This window comes from Rhinolophus hipposideros (genome assembly GCF_964194185.1).
Source record: "Rhinolophus hipposideros genome assembly, chromosome: 4".
Taxonomy (NCBI): domain Eukaryota; kingdom Metazoa; phylum Chordata; class Mammalia; order Chiroptera; family Rhinolophidae; genus Rhinolophus; species Rhinolophus hipposideros.
The window spans coordinates 21,170,281-21,187,889 of record NC_138050.1 but is presented as its reverse complement, the minus strand read 5'-3'; the positions used below and the strand labels follow the sequence as shown (position 1 = coordinate 21,187,889).

Genomic DNA, 17,609 nt, shown 5'->3' with positions numbered 1-17,609 from the left:
CCTTGTTAGGTCCGTGGGCAGATAAGACGTAAGAACCTTGTCTTCCAGCAGCTGACAGGGTTTCCTGGTGCCGAGTGCGTGCTAAGCAATAGTGATAAGTATGGCCTGATCTGAGTGCAGCCTCGGTGGGGGGAGAAGACTTGTCCTCGGTATCGATGGAAGGCTGCCAGCCTGCAACCTTGGCATAAGTGATAAGGCAGGGAGCCCTGCTAGGGTGGAGGAGACTCCCAGAGAGAAAGGACTTAAAGGATAAGGAGGATTAGATGGGGAGGGGGCGGAAACCTAGGGGTCAGGTGTGAGGAAAAGGGAAGGTGCCAGAAAGAGGAGTTTGGACTTGATTCTCTAGCCTGGGAAAGGGCTCCTGCCCGGTTGTTTCCCAGGATTCTATGAGAACGAAGGAGAATCCACCATTTCCACCCCACATATGCCCCCTCCTTCCTCCTCCTCTCTGCCAAACCAGAAATGGCATTGTCATCCTCAGGTCCTGTGTGTCACCTGCTGTGATCACTTGATCGCTGAGCCTGGAAGCCCCCCTCATTTGTTTAATCCCACTCCACCATTAATTGTTTTGCTCCTTTTAACCCTATAATCCTCCCTCCTCTGAGTCTTCTTTCTTGTACTTGCCTGAACTGTATTTCTAAACCATAAATAAAATCATGTACGTCCTCTGCTTAAAAACTCCTGATGATTCTGCACTGTCCACCGGACAAACTCGAAGCTTCATGTCCTTTGTAACCTGGCCACAGCCTCCTCCTCCTGGCTGTGTTCTGGGTCTGAATGACCATTTAGGAGACATACGAGTATTTTACAGTTAAGTATTTCAATTTTCATACTTCGTGGTGCCAACAGGATAGACTATTCAAAGGCACTTGGGATGTACGCTGCCAACATTCTGTCCTTACTAACCACTCATAGCTAGAGCACAGAAGATCATTTATAATGATCTTATAGCACCAAGGAAAAGTTGAAACATGCATACTAACTCATATTTTAAAAGGCAACTGAAAGATAAATGACACCTTTGGGCAGGATTTCCACCCAATATGGCAAAATTTTTTTTTTTTAAAGCTGGTGCTTAAAGAGATAAGCCTCAGGTATCTGGAAAAGCCACTTATGATGCCCAGTAAAGGAAATGTGAGGGGGTCAACAAGCATCCATAGGTCCTGACAGGTCCCATCAGGAAGCTGGAAGTCCACGGGAAAGCCAGCAAGAGTTGAGTGATTACAAGAAAGAAATCACACACATACCAGGCTCATCTCTGCTGGCTTCTGCATGGGGTTGGGGCCCAAGGCCCTTAGCATCAAACATCTTTTTTTGGAGTTGGGGGGCTCACTGATTTGAATGGCAGTTCTTGCAAATGGAGGCAGGTTCTTTTTTGGCTGAGCACATGGAAGACAGGAAGCCAACCCAGACACATTTTGAAGTTGGCTGTCCTGAGTGTGTTTCAGAAGTGGGAGAAAACAAGTGGTCATATCCCCACAGAGTAAATGAGAGGCAGAAGAATGATGAGTCTCCAGGGGCCTGTGGTGAATGGACCAGTGGGGCCCTCAAAGAGAGCCGATCTCTTGGTGAGGAGTTCTTGGAGGCAGTGATGGCAGTTTTAATGGGGAGCAAGGGTCGTTGTGGGCAACCCATAAAGAGGCAGAATCCTCAGTGACTTTGAGCACAATGGATGTGTCCTCATTGGGTGCACAGCCCAGTGACACCCACATCCCCCTGCAGCACATTGTTGCGGGGGTGGGAGGGGGAGAGTAATGCAGGACTGAGTGACTGTTTACCAACCAACTTGATGCAATCCGTAGTGCAGTGCAGACACTCCGCAGGAACTTGCCCCAAGAGGTGTTGCCCAGGTTAGGGACTGACTGGTTAAGCTGTTCCTCCCATGGGTTGACCAGGTCCCCTTTTTCCCCTGTTGTGTTAAGGGGTGGGGGTGGGAAAGGAGGCAGTGCTGCCTATGGAGCACGAGGCTGCCGGGATTATCACGCTGTCTTGTGTCTCCTCCTCTTAATCCTCCTGTGGAACAGTGAGTAGCCTGAGAAGCCTGAATCGTGCGTTGTTCTTTCCTGGCTGTTCTGCCACCTATGAAACACGGATAAGCCTTGTTATCCAGTGAGTTTCTGCAGTCAGTTCTTACTGAGGTCAAACCGTTGGTCCAAGGGGAAACAAAGCTGCAGGAAGCATGGAACTTTCTTACACCTTCTTGAAAATTCAAGTCCTGTTGCCTGGGAAACACTTCTCTCCCTTAGTGCTCAGCACACCACCAGCATTGGAGCAATGGAGGAGGCAGCTGAAGTTATTCCAAGAAAATGTTCAAAGTTTGGTGATAAAAAGCAGTGTTTCTCCGCTGCCTCCAGGCTGCGTTTCTGGGAGTGCACGTGGTCAAAAGGAAACCTCGCTCAGCTCCAGGAGATGATTGTGCTGGGTTCTTCTGCTTGCCTCTGGGTGTCTTGGCAGCCCTGGGTGAGGGCGTGTGCGGGCTGCGTGCAAAGACTCCCAGTGCCGAATGCAGTGTGATGAGGGAGAAGGTGGCAATTGGTTAGAAGGGTGTAGACAAACAAGAGCAAATGTACATGCAGCGGTGTGCAGTCTGCCTGAGCTCCTGAAGCTTGCTGCCAGCCTGAAGACTTGGCAGCAGCCTTTCCTCGGCGAGCTCAGGAGCAGAGGGGAACTTGCAGGACTGAGCGCAGAAGATGCCTTCCCCCTGCTAGTCAGGAGGACACTTTAAGCCTTTCCTTCTTTGTTGACCAAGTATCCTGGTGAAGGTGAACTGCTTTAGCAGGGGTGAAGGTGTGACTGGAGCAGCCATGGAGAAAGCGGGGGGAGAGACACGCAGGAGCCCTAAGTCCTTCCTGGCAACTTTGTGTGACTCCCAGGTGACCCTGCTGTCTGTCTACCAGCGATGGTCCTTCAGGAAGAGCCCTGGAGCCAGGGCCTCCAGCAGGCCAGCACCTTCGCTGGAGGAAGGCTCTCCCCCATCACCAGAGGGAGAATTTTCCCAGAAGGTTTTCAATGGAACACAAGAAATCAGTTCCAATCAGGTCAGTGTGATTGCAGAAGGACTAAAAAGCCAAGAGGAGGTTGGATCCGGTTTATAGATGAAGTTTTCCACCATGTCTTACATAGGGGGCACCTGGGGTGGGGAGTAAGAATATGAATATAGCACTGAGCCAGGAGTCAAGGTGAATTCTCCAGAGATTAAGTTCGTGATGGATAAATCTTGGGTTTTAGTGCTTCTTATTTTCAGGATATTTTATAAGCCTTTGTAGAGCAAAAGTTTTCCAAAATGCAAATCAGACAAAAATGGATCTTCCCCTCTTTTTTTTAAATGTATACCTTATTTTGTTAACCTCCACATTTCAACTCAATAAACATTTTGAAAATGTTGCTGCAAAATGAAACTGCTTTTCTTAAGCAAGTGAAAGTTTTGTTAACCCAAAGATCTGGTAACTTCAAAAGTAAGGCAGTATAGCGTTTTGTGAAAATGGTGCCTTTGTAGTAGGAATTCCAGGTGGGATTGGTGGTCTGTAGGGAATATTTTCATTGAGATAGGCAAGTGAAAACAAACAAAAAAATTACTTGTTAGATAGGTAGTGAAAAAAAATATACTAGATAGATACAAAGGAAAGCTTTTTGTAAGTGATCTTCCCCTTTAGGAGACACTTTTGTTTCTTCTAGTATTAATTGTTCAAAAAGACCCCCCCCCAACTAAAGGAAATTTTGTGAACAGAGATTTTTGAAATGTACAATGCAAGAGATTTACATATGTTGAAAGAGATTTATTGAATGTGCATTTATACAGTTCACGGTCAGCTTTTATATTTTTAGCTGAGTGTATAAGATAGCAAAATAGTAAAAAAAAATTTGGAAAATGCTTGAGAGCATGTCTTTAAAATGTTCAAACTTCTATTTTACGAAACCCAGCCTCTGTCTCAGGTATTTGAATGTGAAGTATTCTGATGATTTTTAATGGCCAGTACTAATCTCATGTGATTTAGGGGTGCAGTTGGAAGCTGGCCAGGTAGGGGCTGTGGCAGCTGTGGTCGTGTGCTCTGCCCTTGCCAGGCTTGGGACCTGACAGGTGAATCTTGGTGCCTTGACCTTCAGATTCCTCATTGCCAAGTGGATAAGTCCTGCGTCATAGAATTGTGAAAACACTTTGTAGAGTGCCAAATAAATGCAAAATGGCATTGCTTCTGCCACAATTATGATTTTCAATAGAATTCCCGCCTCGGAGATATGTTTGGTGTTCTGTGACTATCTGGTAGAACTATGTCAGCCAATTACTCTGTCTGAGCACAGTTTTATCTTTTTTTAATTACAAAAGTAACAGATGCTCATTATACAAAATAAATTTAAGATGAGGCAAGGAGAATGTAGAAAAGTATAAAGAAGAAATTGAAAGCAACCTAATGCCCCAGCCGTTTTCCCACTACAAATAAGAATATGTGTAAGCATATGTGAGTTTACTTTTTTGTTTTACAAATATAGGATCAGGTCATACCTAGTATTGTATGCCCTGTATTTTTTACTTAATATTTTGTGGACAGTTATACACACACACACATCAATATCATCAGTTTTCATTACAATCCCTCTTTTAAATTTAGGATTATTTTTAGAAAGAATTTAAGTTAATTATCCTCAAATGGCGGAAATTTGTAGTGGCTGGTTATGATGATAAAAGCCAAACTACAAGTGAATTACAATTGAGTTCTTGTTCACTGTTAACAATGTATTGACTCAAAGTCTGTTATAAATCAATCTTTGGATCTACTTGAGCTTTAACTTATTTCGTACTTGGTTCGTGGGCAGGGACCTTGCTCCTGTCACTTCGTTTAAATATCACCCTCCCCCATAGCAGACAGAAAGCTGAGATAGAGGGTTTAGGTAATTTGTTGGAAGAACTGAATCCTAGGTCTGTCTGAGGACAAGACCCTTGCTTTTCTATTGGGATGTGGAAGTAATATCCAATAGTTTTGAAAATATCTGAGTATTGGAGAGCTGCTAATTTATCGTGAATGGAAAGTTAGTTTGCAGGTGCTGCGTCACACACAAGATGCAGGTAGCTTCTATGAATCACACATTTCAAAATTGTGGTTGTGGTGAGTGGATTTGTGTGCTTGTATTTTACATGGCTTGTGCAGTACAATTTAGATTGAGATCATGATGTTGAGCAAGCTGTAAGTTGTTTCTGTGTTTTGGACTGGCAGAGGGGGGAAAATGCCTTTTAAGGCATAACTGGTAAAAAAACATGAGGTCTGGAGAGGGCCTCTCTCTCTTCCCCTGTGTATTATTAGCAGGCTCAGCAGGTTGGTCTAAGCCTGGTGAGGGTCCTAGACAATTACCTACCTCTCCCAACTGGAGCGAGCTAACCAAAGACTAGAATTCTGGGGCCTAGGTGCCTGGCCTGCCCCCTGGGTCTTGGTTTCTCTCAGGCCCAGGACAATGGAGGGGAAAGGCACCACTCTTGCCTCTCAGAGTGGGAGGGGTAGAGGTGACTGGGGATTTGTTACAATTGGAGAGTGTAGAATTTCCCTTTCCTCCCAGAAACAACTGCCCACCTGTGATCCTACTGACTGCTTTGGCGGCTGTTTTTTTAAAACTTTTTTTATTTAAATGTGTTTTTCCGGAACCCATCAGTTCCAAGTAAAGTAGCTGTTTCAATGTAGTTGTGGGGGGCACAGCTCACAGTGGCCCATGTGGGGTTCGAAACGGCAACCTTGTTGTTAAGCGCACTGCACTCTAACCAACTGAGCTAGCCAATGTGCTGGGTGGCTGTTTTTATTTGTCTTTCTAGCCTGTCTCTGAGAGTGTATCAGTCTGCAGTAATCAAGCTGTTGAATGAGTGAACAAATAAACAGGAAGCGGACTTACATTGTTAGGTTGTTGACTTAACTGTTTTAGAAGGTAAGATACAGAATTGTATGTTGGGTGAGGGGTAGTTAGGTAGGATTTTATTTTTGCCTAGATGAAATCAAGATGTCCCAGCTGGCACAGGTACATCTATTCCTGCTAAAATTAAAGGGGAAAAATTATATGTAGTGGGGTGATATAGTCACTTAAAGAAGTCACGACCCACGGTCATGGAATCAGCAGCAGCAGCACTACAATATTTGCTTTTCTAAAGAACTTATTGTATTTGTTTAGTTTTCTCTGAAATTAGTATCTGCTGGATATAAACATCAATAACAGAATATAGAAGTGTGGATTTGTTTCCCCTCTAGACAAATAGGGTATACTGTATACTCATACAGTTCTGTACCTTTTTTCCCCTTTAATCTATCGTGGATGTCTTTCCATGTCCATACATGTAAATTCACATTTTTTTAAAACCACTGCATAAAATTCTGTTGGATGGGTACGTTACATAGCCAGTTTTCTACAGAAGAATATTTAGATGATTTTCTGGTTTTCGCTATTCAAATGTAACAACGAACATTCTTGTGTAATTGTATATATGATGAAATTCCCAGAAGTGGAATTACTGGGATAAAGGCAATGGGTATTTAAAATTTTGATAGGTGGTGCTTAATTGCTCTCCAAAAAGGCTGTACAAATATATTTTTCTACAAACAGTGGTTGAGAATTATTTTTCCCTACATGCTTACTTACTGTATCATCAAAGTTATAAATTTTGCCTGCCTATTGGGTGAAAAGTAGTATCTTATTTTCCTTCTCATTCACTCCCCCCCACCCCATTTTTTGAGATACATTTGACATATAGTACTGTTTAAGTTTAAGGTGTACAGCATAACAATTTGACTTATACTTATTATGAAATGATTAAATTAAGTTTAGTGAACATCCATCATCTCATATAAATACAAAAACACCCTACAAACCAAAAAAAGTGTGTGTGTTTTTCTTATGCTGATGACTCTCAGGATTTGTTTTCTTAACAACTTTTATATATACCTTGTAATAGTGTTAACTACAGGCATCATGTTGTACACTACATCCTTAGTACTTATTTACCTTCTAACTGGAGGTTTGTATTTTTGACCACCTTCTTTCAGTTCTGCCTCCCCCTACCACCTGCCTCTGGTAACCACAAATTTCATCTTTTTTTTCCATGAGTTTAGTGTTTTCTTTCTTCTTTTTCTTTTAGATTCTACATAAAATTGAGATAATACAGTATTTTTCTTTGTCTGACTTATTTCATTTGGCTAGCATAATGCCCTCAAGGTTCATCATTGTTGAAAATGACAGAATTTGCTTCTTTTTCATGGATGAATAATATTCGCGTGTGTGTCATATTTTCTTTAGCCGTTCATCCATCGATGGACACTTACATTGTTTTCATGTTTTGGCTTTTGTAAATAAGGCTGTAATGAACATGGGGGTACAGATATCTCTTAAACATAGTGTTTTCATTTCCTCCAGGTAAATAACCAGAAGTGGGATTGCTTGGTCTTATGGTAGTTCTATTTTTAATTTTCTGAGGAACCTCCATATTGTGTTCCATGGTGGCTGTGCCAATTTACAATCCCAACAGCAGTGCACCAGGGTTCTCTTTTCTCCACATCTTCACTAGCATTTGTCATCTCTTGTCTTCTTGATAATAGCCATTCTAAAAGTATAAGGTGATATTTCATTGTTGTTTTGATTTGCATTTCCCTGATGATCAGTGATGTTGAGCATCTTTAATACGGACCTGTTGGCCATTTGTATGTCTTTGGAAAAATGTCTATTCAGTTCCTCTGTCCAATTTTCAATTGTATTATTTGCTCTTTTGTTTTTTGGTATTGAGTTGTATGAATTCTTTATGTATTTTGTATATTAAACCCTTGTTATATATATGGTTTGTAAATATTTTTCCCATTTGTAAGTTGTCTTCATTTTGATGATTGTTTCTTTTGCTGTGCAAAAGGTTTTTAGTTTGATGTAGTCCCACTTGTTTATTTTTTATTTTGTTGATTGTACTTTAGGTGTCACATCCCCCAAAAAAATCATTGCCAAGACCTATGTCAAGGAGCTTTTTTTTTTGGTTTTCTTCTAGGAGTTTTATGATTTCTAGTCTTACATTTAAGTCTTTAAATCTTAAAAATTAATTTTGCCATATGATCTCACTAATATGTGGAATCTAAAGAAAAGAATATGTGAATGAACTAATCAGAGACAGTTTTGAGGACACAAAGAAAAAACCCAGAGTTGTTAGATGAGTGGGGGTGGGGGGGGGTTGGGGATAAGGGGAAAGGTGAAGGGATTAGGAAGCAGCTGGTAACCACAAGACGGTCTCAGGGTTTTTTAAAAAACTATATATATATAAAAAAATAATTTTTGTAAACGGTATAAGATAGGGGTCTAGTTTCTTTCTTTTACATGTAATATCCAGTTTTCCCAGCCCCATTTATTGAAGAGATTGATTTTTCTTCACTAAGTATTCTTGGCTCCCTTGTCAAAATTAGTTGACCATATGTTGTCATTATTTTTTATAAGGTTTATCAACCACTTATGTTTCTTTTTCTAAGGAATATTTTATGTAGCAACTTCTTATCATGCATTTATAGAGTAGCATAAGTTACAAACATTTGGTTTATACCTAAGTATTTCAAAGGAATAATATTTGTTTTATGTATAGCTGGTTATACTTGTAATTCTAGGCAGAAATCATTACACTCTTTAGCCACAATAGTGTGCATTTGTGTGATAAAGTAAAATACTACCTACATTATTTAATCAAATCTGACATCCATCTTCAACTTATCAATAATAATAATTAACAACAAAAATAATCCCAAATTCATTGACTTCCATCATATAACATAGATATCTGAATTAACTTAATATTGTTGGTGTGACATTTCTTCTAACTAGTGATAATATTGGACATATCTAATGTAGGTCTTTTTGATCATTATTATAATTCTGAGAAATGACATAAGGGGATTATGACCTTATGGTTCTGACTTAAACTATTTCATTCAAATGTAAAAACATATTCCAAGGTACTGACAGTTGTTTGATAGTGACAGGCCTTGTTATTTAAATTTTTTTGTTGTTGTTTGGGAGAGCCTTGAATTATGAAGTGTTATCAGAGAAAATTCTGAAGCAGAAAAAAATGTTGTTTGTTGATAAAAGCCTGATGGAATAATTGTTACAATACATGTTAAAAGCAACAGAATTCTGTGAAATGGTTGATACCAAAGCTGTGTGGAATGAGATAGTGAACGAGTTTTCTGAGGTAATATTGTGAAGTGCTTCTTGGAGAGGTCTTATAGTTTGTGAATTTCTAAGTTTTATGTTGTTGTATATAGAAAACACTGTACGTTGTACGTATGTATGTATCTAGATTTGTTAATTTTGTTGTTAATTTTATTCACTTTTTCCTCCTGGGCAAATAATGGGTGTATCGCATCCAATTTCTCAGTATGGGTTAATATTATTTCTTTGGTGTCAAGAGAAGGAAACAAGCCATAAATGATCATTTGTATGGAATTTCCCAGAAAGTGCACAGTCATCACCAGGCCTAGTGGTGGCCCTGGAGGGTAGAAATCAGGTTGTCGCTCACACAGCCCGGGCACGTAGTCAGCCCTCATCAGCCCGCATCAGCATTTGAGTTAATGCCTGAGTTTTGGTTAGTTTGTTTTTTCAGTATGTAAAATTTAAATAATTATCATTGGAAGTTCTTTCTGGACCTTTGCGAAACAATGTTAAAGGCTAGTTTGAAGGGGTTAAAGTGGAGGTGGGGGAATATGTACCCTAGTTTTAATGATTAACTTATTTTCCACCATTTTACTGATGAAGAACTTTTAATGTTCTTCACACCTCCCTGGGCTGCTTTTGAAGATCAGATGAGGCCATGTTTGTCTTCATAGTCATTCATTTTCAAACATTAATGATGTTAGACTTTTAGCTTTCAGGCCTCCTTGCAAAACTGTAGGTAGGGAATTATTACATTTTATACCTAAGAAAACTAAGGCTTGGATTCACTCCGACAAGGCCAGGATTCATACTCAAGACTGGCAGACATACTCTCAAGAAATTCACAAGTAAGAAATGAAATACATATCTAAACAGAAATACATGAAAGTGTTCTTGAGTGTATAAAGAGCCACGTGCAATTATATCATCAGCTCGATGTTGTCCTCACAATGATTAATGTTGGTGCTTATATTAGTGTGGTTTAACAAAACATTTTCTTTCTTGCCTTAGAGAAACTGAAAAACCATGTTGTAGGAAAGTAATACTTGTTTGCTTTATTAATTTAAATTTTAAAAATTGGAAAATATAGATAGTAAAAAATCAGAATTTCATAACTTACCCATAGATAACCTCAATTTTAGGAGTTAATACATATGTGTATACTCCTGTAAATCGACATACATAGAGGTTTAACATGGGGACGTTGATTCTTCTCATTGAGGGTTTTAGAGACTGACACCCATCTGCTTCGGGTGGTTTGCGTAGGATCTTTTCAAGCAGTCTCTTCTGACCCTCCCTCCCCTATGAATCTGTGACATCCACAGAATTCTCAGATAAGGACAGAGCCAGGCAGTGACTCAGTCACACACAATGTATTCAGGAGAATATACAAGGTCCTGGAACCATTGCTGCCTCTGCTTGTATCCTGCCTCCTACATGTGGTTGCCTTGTGTATACTTAGAATTAGGACTATTGAAGAAAGCAGAGCCAATGCCCGTGTTCAGCTGTAGTTTTTCTGAAGTGCCTGAGACAATTGGAGGTGACAGGTCCTCAGGGAGGAAGGCCAAGCTCAGGCTCAGGCTGCCAGGCTCAATGGTTTTGGTCGCACCCTGGCTTCCCCACTGCACTGGCCGTTTTTCTGTTTCCTTCATTTGCTTCTCTGCATTGTAGTCTCTTCTGTAATTAACATGACTGAAAAGCAAGAGTAACCTTAGGAGCTGTTTTAAAAAAATACAGCCTGCTAAACTTTTGAGCTGGATTTAAATCCCAGTTCTGTTATTTAAATTGATTGTAGCCTTGGGGAAACCCCCAAGTCTGTTTCAACAATAAAATGGTAATAAGAATACCTACTTAGAGAATTATTTTCAGTATTAGGGATATAAAATGCAATCCTTATAAAATAACACTGAGAATCATTAACTATTTGCTATTATTGGGTCTGTGTACATGTGAAAAAATCTGGATTTTCTGTATTTTGAATTCTGTGAAAGTTCAGGAATATAAGAGTTGTATGGGGTGGCGGTTATGTATTGGAAAAGTTGCATATATGCATAACATTTTGGCTTATAAGTTGTTAATGGTGTTTGTTATACACCCTTCAAGTAAGAAGTCTCCAGGATAAGTGGTCGAGCAGTGTCCTATTTAAGGATGATGGGGATCCAGGTGTAACAGAGCGACCTCAGAAGTGGCTACTGGGCCTTCCATTGTGCTCGTGGTAATGTTGCTCTTTGATTTGTGCTCAGTCATTTTCTACAAGGTATGTCATTTCTGGGCGTTGCAATTTCAGTCTGTCTTTGAAGCTTTTCACCAAAACATGCCACCCCATTTCCAATTTTTTCACGCTAATTGGCCCGTGTGAAGGTCTTATTTTCCTTTCCTGGCTGAGCCTTGGTAAATCAACACTATATTCCATTAGATTTTTTTTTTTTTTTTAGTGAACCCTGGCACTCAGCAAATTCCGTATGACCTGGGTGCCTAGAGAGGTAGCTAAGAGTTCATTGTGGATCTCCGATTGTGAAATGCCCCTCTCCTCTTGTGTGTCCAGTTTCTTCTAATCCCGATGCCTGTCATATTCATAGTTTATTAAAATCCAAGAGCTAGCCAACGTCCTTCCCCAACCTGGTGTTGGGCCTGCACGTTTGTCCTCAGGAGTATATATATCATTTAGTAGGAATTAGGTAACACTAGGGCTTCCACAAGCTTTTCCCTGGACACACAATATGTACCCTGGGCCCACTCTCCAATGTCTGTGGTTGCTTGATGAGCCCTTAACCCTAAACTTATTTGTTGATTTGAACTTATTAGATGAGAGTTTTTTCCCCCCACCAAAGATTGTCTTGAGGAATGGAATTAAAAGCACACACACACACACACACACACACACACACCCCACGTGTGTATATCCAAACACCCAGCAACTGTTATCAGATTGCTTGTAAACCAACAGGTACTCTGGTGTTTCATAAAGTTGTGTTATTTGCAAAGCTTTGTTTTCCTTAACTGCTTGTCCTTAGAAACCTGCCTGTCTGGAAGGGGGCCTCTGAGTATTGTTTGCTACAAACAAATAGCTTCCAATACTTCTGCAAACCCTTTTGGTAGGAACATAGAATCAGTAATCCAGGGATTAAGAGCCAGCATTGTCATTTGGGGTTTGGTGAGTTGTAACTAGACCTAGGACCAAGAACAGTAAGTTGGGGAGTGAATCATTGGGGATTTATTTTTCCAACAGACCGGGTGATTGAGGGTTATGTCTTATAACAAGGAGGCAATTTCTTCTTACTACTAAGATACTATGTTGAAGTGAATGTCCTTGGATGTCGTCTTAGTTTTTTCTTCATTTTCTTCAGTTAAACAAATATTTAATTTATACCAATGACAATCAAATCACTGTTGTGGATCTCCTTTATGCTCATGTTATTTTATTTTCATTTTCAAATTATTTTTTAAAATTTGGTAACACATGTGCATTGTACTATAAATTGTACAGTGAAAAGTACCTGTAACTCTGCTTTCTCCCTCCTGTACCCGAGCCACCTTATCCTTCAGTTGCCCACTCCTCCTCAAGCTCCATACCAGTTTCTTACGTATTTTCCCAGAGATAATCCATGCATAGACAAGCATCTATGTATATAATATTCTTTTTCTCACATAAATAATGCTAGCATACTGTGATAGACTTAGTTTGGTGGCCCTCCCAGTGAACTTAAGCCCTTATTTAATTCCTTCCCATATGGACTAGGCTTGGCCATGTGACTGGCTTTGGCCAGTGGTGAACTAGCAAGTGTGATGCAGGGACAAGCCTGATAAGTGCTTATACATTGGGACCTGTTCTCTCAGAATGCTCGCTATTGTGACACTTCTGTCAGAACCCAGAAACCACCAATTGTGAGGTACCCAGCCTAGTCAGTAGAGAGGCTACACTGAAAGAGAACTGAGGTCCCTGCCAACAGCTTCCAGACAGCGGCAGACATCAGCTTGTCAGCCGTGTAGTGACTGAACCATCTTGGAAGTGGAACCTACCAGCCCCATTCAGACCATTCCAGGTGATGCTATGTGGAGCAGAGACAAGCTTTCCCTACTGAGCCCTGTCCAAATGTGAGCATTCGTTATAAGTCACTAGATTTGGTTTGTCATGCAGCCACAGGTAACTGAAACACTATATATTTTCTGCTTTGTTTTTGTCATTGCATGATGTATTGATATCAGTCTATTTCAGTGTTTATAGGATTGCCTCATTCTTTTAAAGAGCTGGCTAGTATTCCATTGTATGGCTGTGCAGTAATTTAATTAATCATCCTCTAATAGTTGGACATTTATGTTGTTTGCAGTCCTTTGTTGCATGCTTCCTTTTGCACATAAACATACATATTTATTGGCTAAATTCTCAGATATAGAGTTGCTGGGTCAAACAATATATGAACTTGGAATTTTAATAGGCGTTGCCAAGTTGCCTTTCAGAGAAGTGACAGTCTCACCGGCTCTGGGGATCCAGCTGATGGGTGCCAACCCGAGTGGTGAAAACTGTGCCACAGTGAAGTTGGAATATTACATTTCTTCTTTAATAGTTTTTCCATATATTGAAAAGCCGTTTGCATTTCCTCTTTGACGAACTGCTTCTTTTTCTTATTGCCCTTTTTCCTATTTGGGGGAGCTCATTATATGTTAAATTAGTTTTTAGTTTGCTTAATGTGAAACAAATCTGTTTTTCCCCTCACTTCTTATTTAGCTTCTGCCTTGATCTGAGCAATTTTTTTCTCTTATTGTGGTTAGATATTTGTTTATCAGTCTTTTATATTTTACAGCTTCTGGATTTTCTTGCTTTTGTTTTGTCATATATAGGTTTTCCCCACTCAGATTATAATAGATATTCTCCTGTGTTTTCTTCCAGTATTTTTATTATTTTGCTTCTTAAGTCTTTTAATCTATCTGAAATGACTTTTGATATATAGGTTCCAAATTTATATTTTTCCAGATAGGTTTCTGCAGTGGCTTTAGATTTCCCAGTTGTCCATTACTACTGTTATGCCATGTCATCCTTATATACCATTTCCATATTTATACCATAGATAAATTCAGTTTATTTATTGAATTCAATAAACTCTTTTGAGTTGCTAATCCATAAATTACTTAGTAATTATTCCCTTTTTTTCTGTACTATTTTAGGAAAAGCTATAATGAATATTTTTAAAAACAATTCTTTATAATTATTAATCTTAAACTAGCTTATGAGTTCCTTTGTGGATATATAAATAAACATTTACATTCTGTTTTAAAAGTTGTTTGACCCTTCATCTTCTTAAGCTGTGCAAAAGCTAAAGTTGGAAAGACAGGCATTTTATGCACGGGGATATGGAGATCAATCCATATAACTGGAGATAGGTAGGATTGTGTAGATGTAGAGAGTGACATGCTTCTTTTTTTTTAATTATGTACTATATATATATATACATACACACACACACACACACACACACACATATGGCCTGTTCCCAAATTTCTGAAACATGTAATAGTACTGGTATCTAATTAAAAGGGTGGTGAGGCTGGGACCCTGTGAAAGGAAAATCATGTCATGTTAATAGAATGGCTGAGGCCACATCATTATGAGGAGAAATCGGGAAATTACACTTGTACTGTGGTACATTAAGAAAATGCGTCCGTTTAATTTGGTGATGCACTTGTAATTTTCTGTAATGACTACAGCTGTCCTGAATACCCAGGAGTGACACTCAGAGGAGATAGAACTGAGGGGTTCGTTGTTTGTTACACTTAACTTACACTTAACTTCCTGTTCTTCCAGCTTTTTCCCTTCTGCCCCTCTTGGCCCCAGGCTCAGGGAGCCTATTTCCAGACCTTTTTCAACAGGCACTTGGTCTGACCCGTGGGGCCTGGAAGGTCTGCATTGGGAACATGTGTCTGTGGTTGTTAAGGATAGTTAACCCCTGCTAAGGGATTTAGACAGACACCCCTAGAAAAAGATACAGAATTAAGGTGTTACCTAATATTTATATTTGCATTGCAGCTGGGCCACCAAAGTTGGAGCCAAAAGGACCAAATTCTGTGGGGTATGTTTCAGGTATCAGCCAGTGCTGGGGGAGGCTCTCTTAGGACCCCCATGAGCTGCTGCCTCTGTCATGGGCCTACCATACTTGTTCTGTACTGGGAAGTCCCCTCCTTTCCTACAGAGGCCTCCATGTCTTCTGAGTAAGAGAAACATTTCACTAAGGTGGGCAAATTGATTTCTAGGTTCAGAATCACAGAATGTCAGAGTTAAAAGGAACCCATCTGAACCTTTCATTTGATAAATACAGTTGACCCTTGAACAACACAGACAAGTGGACCTGCGCGGTTCAAACCCGTGTTGTTCAAGGACCAACTTTTTTCTTTTTTTTTTTTTAAGATTTTATTGGGGAAGGGGAACAGGACTTTATTGGGGAACAGTGTGTATTTCCAGGCCTTTTTTCCAAGTCAAGTTGTCCTTTCAGTCTTAGTTGTGGAGGGTGCAGCTAAGCTCCAGGAGCTCAACGGCAGGTCAGCTCAAGGTGCCGTGTTCAATCTTAGTTGCAGGGGGCGGAGCCCACCATCCCTCGTGGGACTCGAGGAATTGAACTGGCAACCTTGTGGTTGAGAGCCCACTGGCCCATGTGGGACTCGAACTGTCAGCCTTCTGAGTTAGGAGCACGGAGCTCCAACCGCCTGAGCCACCGGGCCGGCCCCCAAGGACCAACTTTTACATCCATGGATGCGGAGGGCTGAGTGTAATTAAGTTCTTACAGAGTCAAAGTTATATGCAGATATTTGGCTGCATAGGCGTTGGTCCCCCTAACCCCTGAGTTGTTCAAGGGTCAGCCGTAATGTCTTTATAGCTTTCTTTGCCTGCATTGTCTGCTCTTGGACCCTTGGGATGTTTTCACATCAGTGGCATTGTTTTCCTTTTTCTCAGTGCAGGACACACTGGGGTATTTGAGAAAAAATTTCATCTTTAGGATAAAAAATGGTATGTATTTCTTTTCCTTTTAGATCCTGTCTAAACTTCCTTTGCCTGCTCGGGGCTGGGAACCAGCGATGAAGCAGAGTTTTGCCTTTGACAACGCTGGCTACGAAGGCGGTCTGGACGGTGTGTGCCCTTCGGAGACATCCACCAACACCGTCACCATATTGGGCATGACTTGCCAGTCGTGTGTAAAGTCTATCGAGGGCAGGATTTCCAGTTTGAAAGGCATCGTGAGCATTAAGGTTTCCCTGGAACAAGGCAGCGCAACTGTGAAATATGTGCCATCAGTCGTGAGCCTCCCACAAATTTGCTGTCAAATTGAGGACATGGGCTTCGAGGCCAGCATCGCAGAAGGAAAGGCTGGCTCCTGGCCTTCCAGGTCGGCGCCTGCCCTGGAGGCCGTGGTCAAGCTGCGAGTGGAGGGCATGACTTGCCAGTCGTGTGTCAGCTCCATAGAAGGCAAGATCGGGAAACTGCAAGGCGTAGTGAGGGTCAGAGTCTCACTCAGCAACCAAGAGGCAGTCATCACGTATCAGCCTTATCTTATTCAACCCCAAGCCCTCAGGGACCATGTAAACGACATGGGTTTTGAAGCTGTCATCAAGAACAAAGTGGCTCCCGTGAGCCTGGGACCAATAGATATTGGGCGGTTACAGAGCACCAACCCAAAGACACCTTCCACTTCTATTAACCAGAATGTCAATAACTCGAAGACCGTGGGGCACCAAGGGAGCCATGTGGTCACCCTGCAACTGAGAGTAGATGGAATGCACTGTACGTCTTGTGTCCAGAATATTGAAGAAAATATTGGCCAACTCCCAGGAGTTCAAAATATTCAAGTGTCCTTGGAGAACAGAACTGCCCAAGTCCAGTACGCCCCTTCTCGTGTCTCCCCAGGGGCCCTGCAGAGGGCCATTGAGGCTCTTCCACCAGGGAATTTTAAAGTTTCTCTTCCTGACGGAGCTGAAGGAAGTGGGACAGATAACAGGTCTTCCACTCTCCACTCCCCTGCCTCCCGCCGGCGAAGCCAGGTGCAAGGCACGAGCTGTACCCTGGTGCTTGCCATTGCTGGCATGACCTGTGTGTCCTGTGTCCAGTCCATTGAAGGCCTAATCTCCCAAAGGGAGGGGGTGCAGCAAATATCGGTCTCTTTGGCGGAAGCGACGGCAACGATTCTCTATGATCCCTCTGTCATTAACGCAGAAGAACTACGAGCTGCTGTAGAAGACATGGGATTTGAGGCTTTGGTCGTTTCTGGTATGTAGTTGCTCCGGTTGACGTGCACCCTGGAGTTGTTTTCTTTCTCTGTGTGTCTTATGCCATAGTACCTGCGTGGTTGGACAGGTGAGCCACACTCACTGCCTCACATGTCGAGCCTGGTAACAGAATTCTGCAACTTCATGTGTTAAGTTTGTCAGGATAGAGGAAATAAGAGTTTCCAGGTGTTTGGATTTTGCCTCTCATGTAGCTG

The 17,609-nt window shown here is 41.2% G+C and overlaps 1 protein-coding gene across 1 annotated transcript in view; it reads left to right on the top strand.

Moving 5' to 3' along the window:
- Nucleotides 1-17,609, top strand: part of ATP7B (ATPase copper transporting beta) — a 91,784-nt gene that overhangs the window by 34,625 nt on the left and 39,550 nt on the right. The window contains exon 3 of the mRNA XM_081045389.1: nucleotides 16,165-17,395. Within this exon, the coding sequence (XP_080901515.1) occupies nucleotides 16,165-17,395 (1,231 nt within the window). The remainder of the gene's footprint in view (nucleotides 1-16,164; nucleotides 17,396-17,609) is intronic.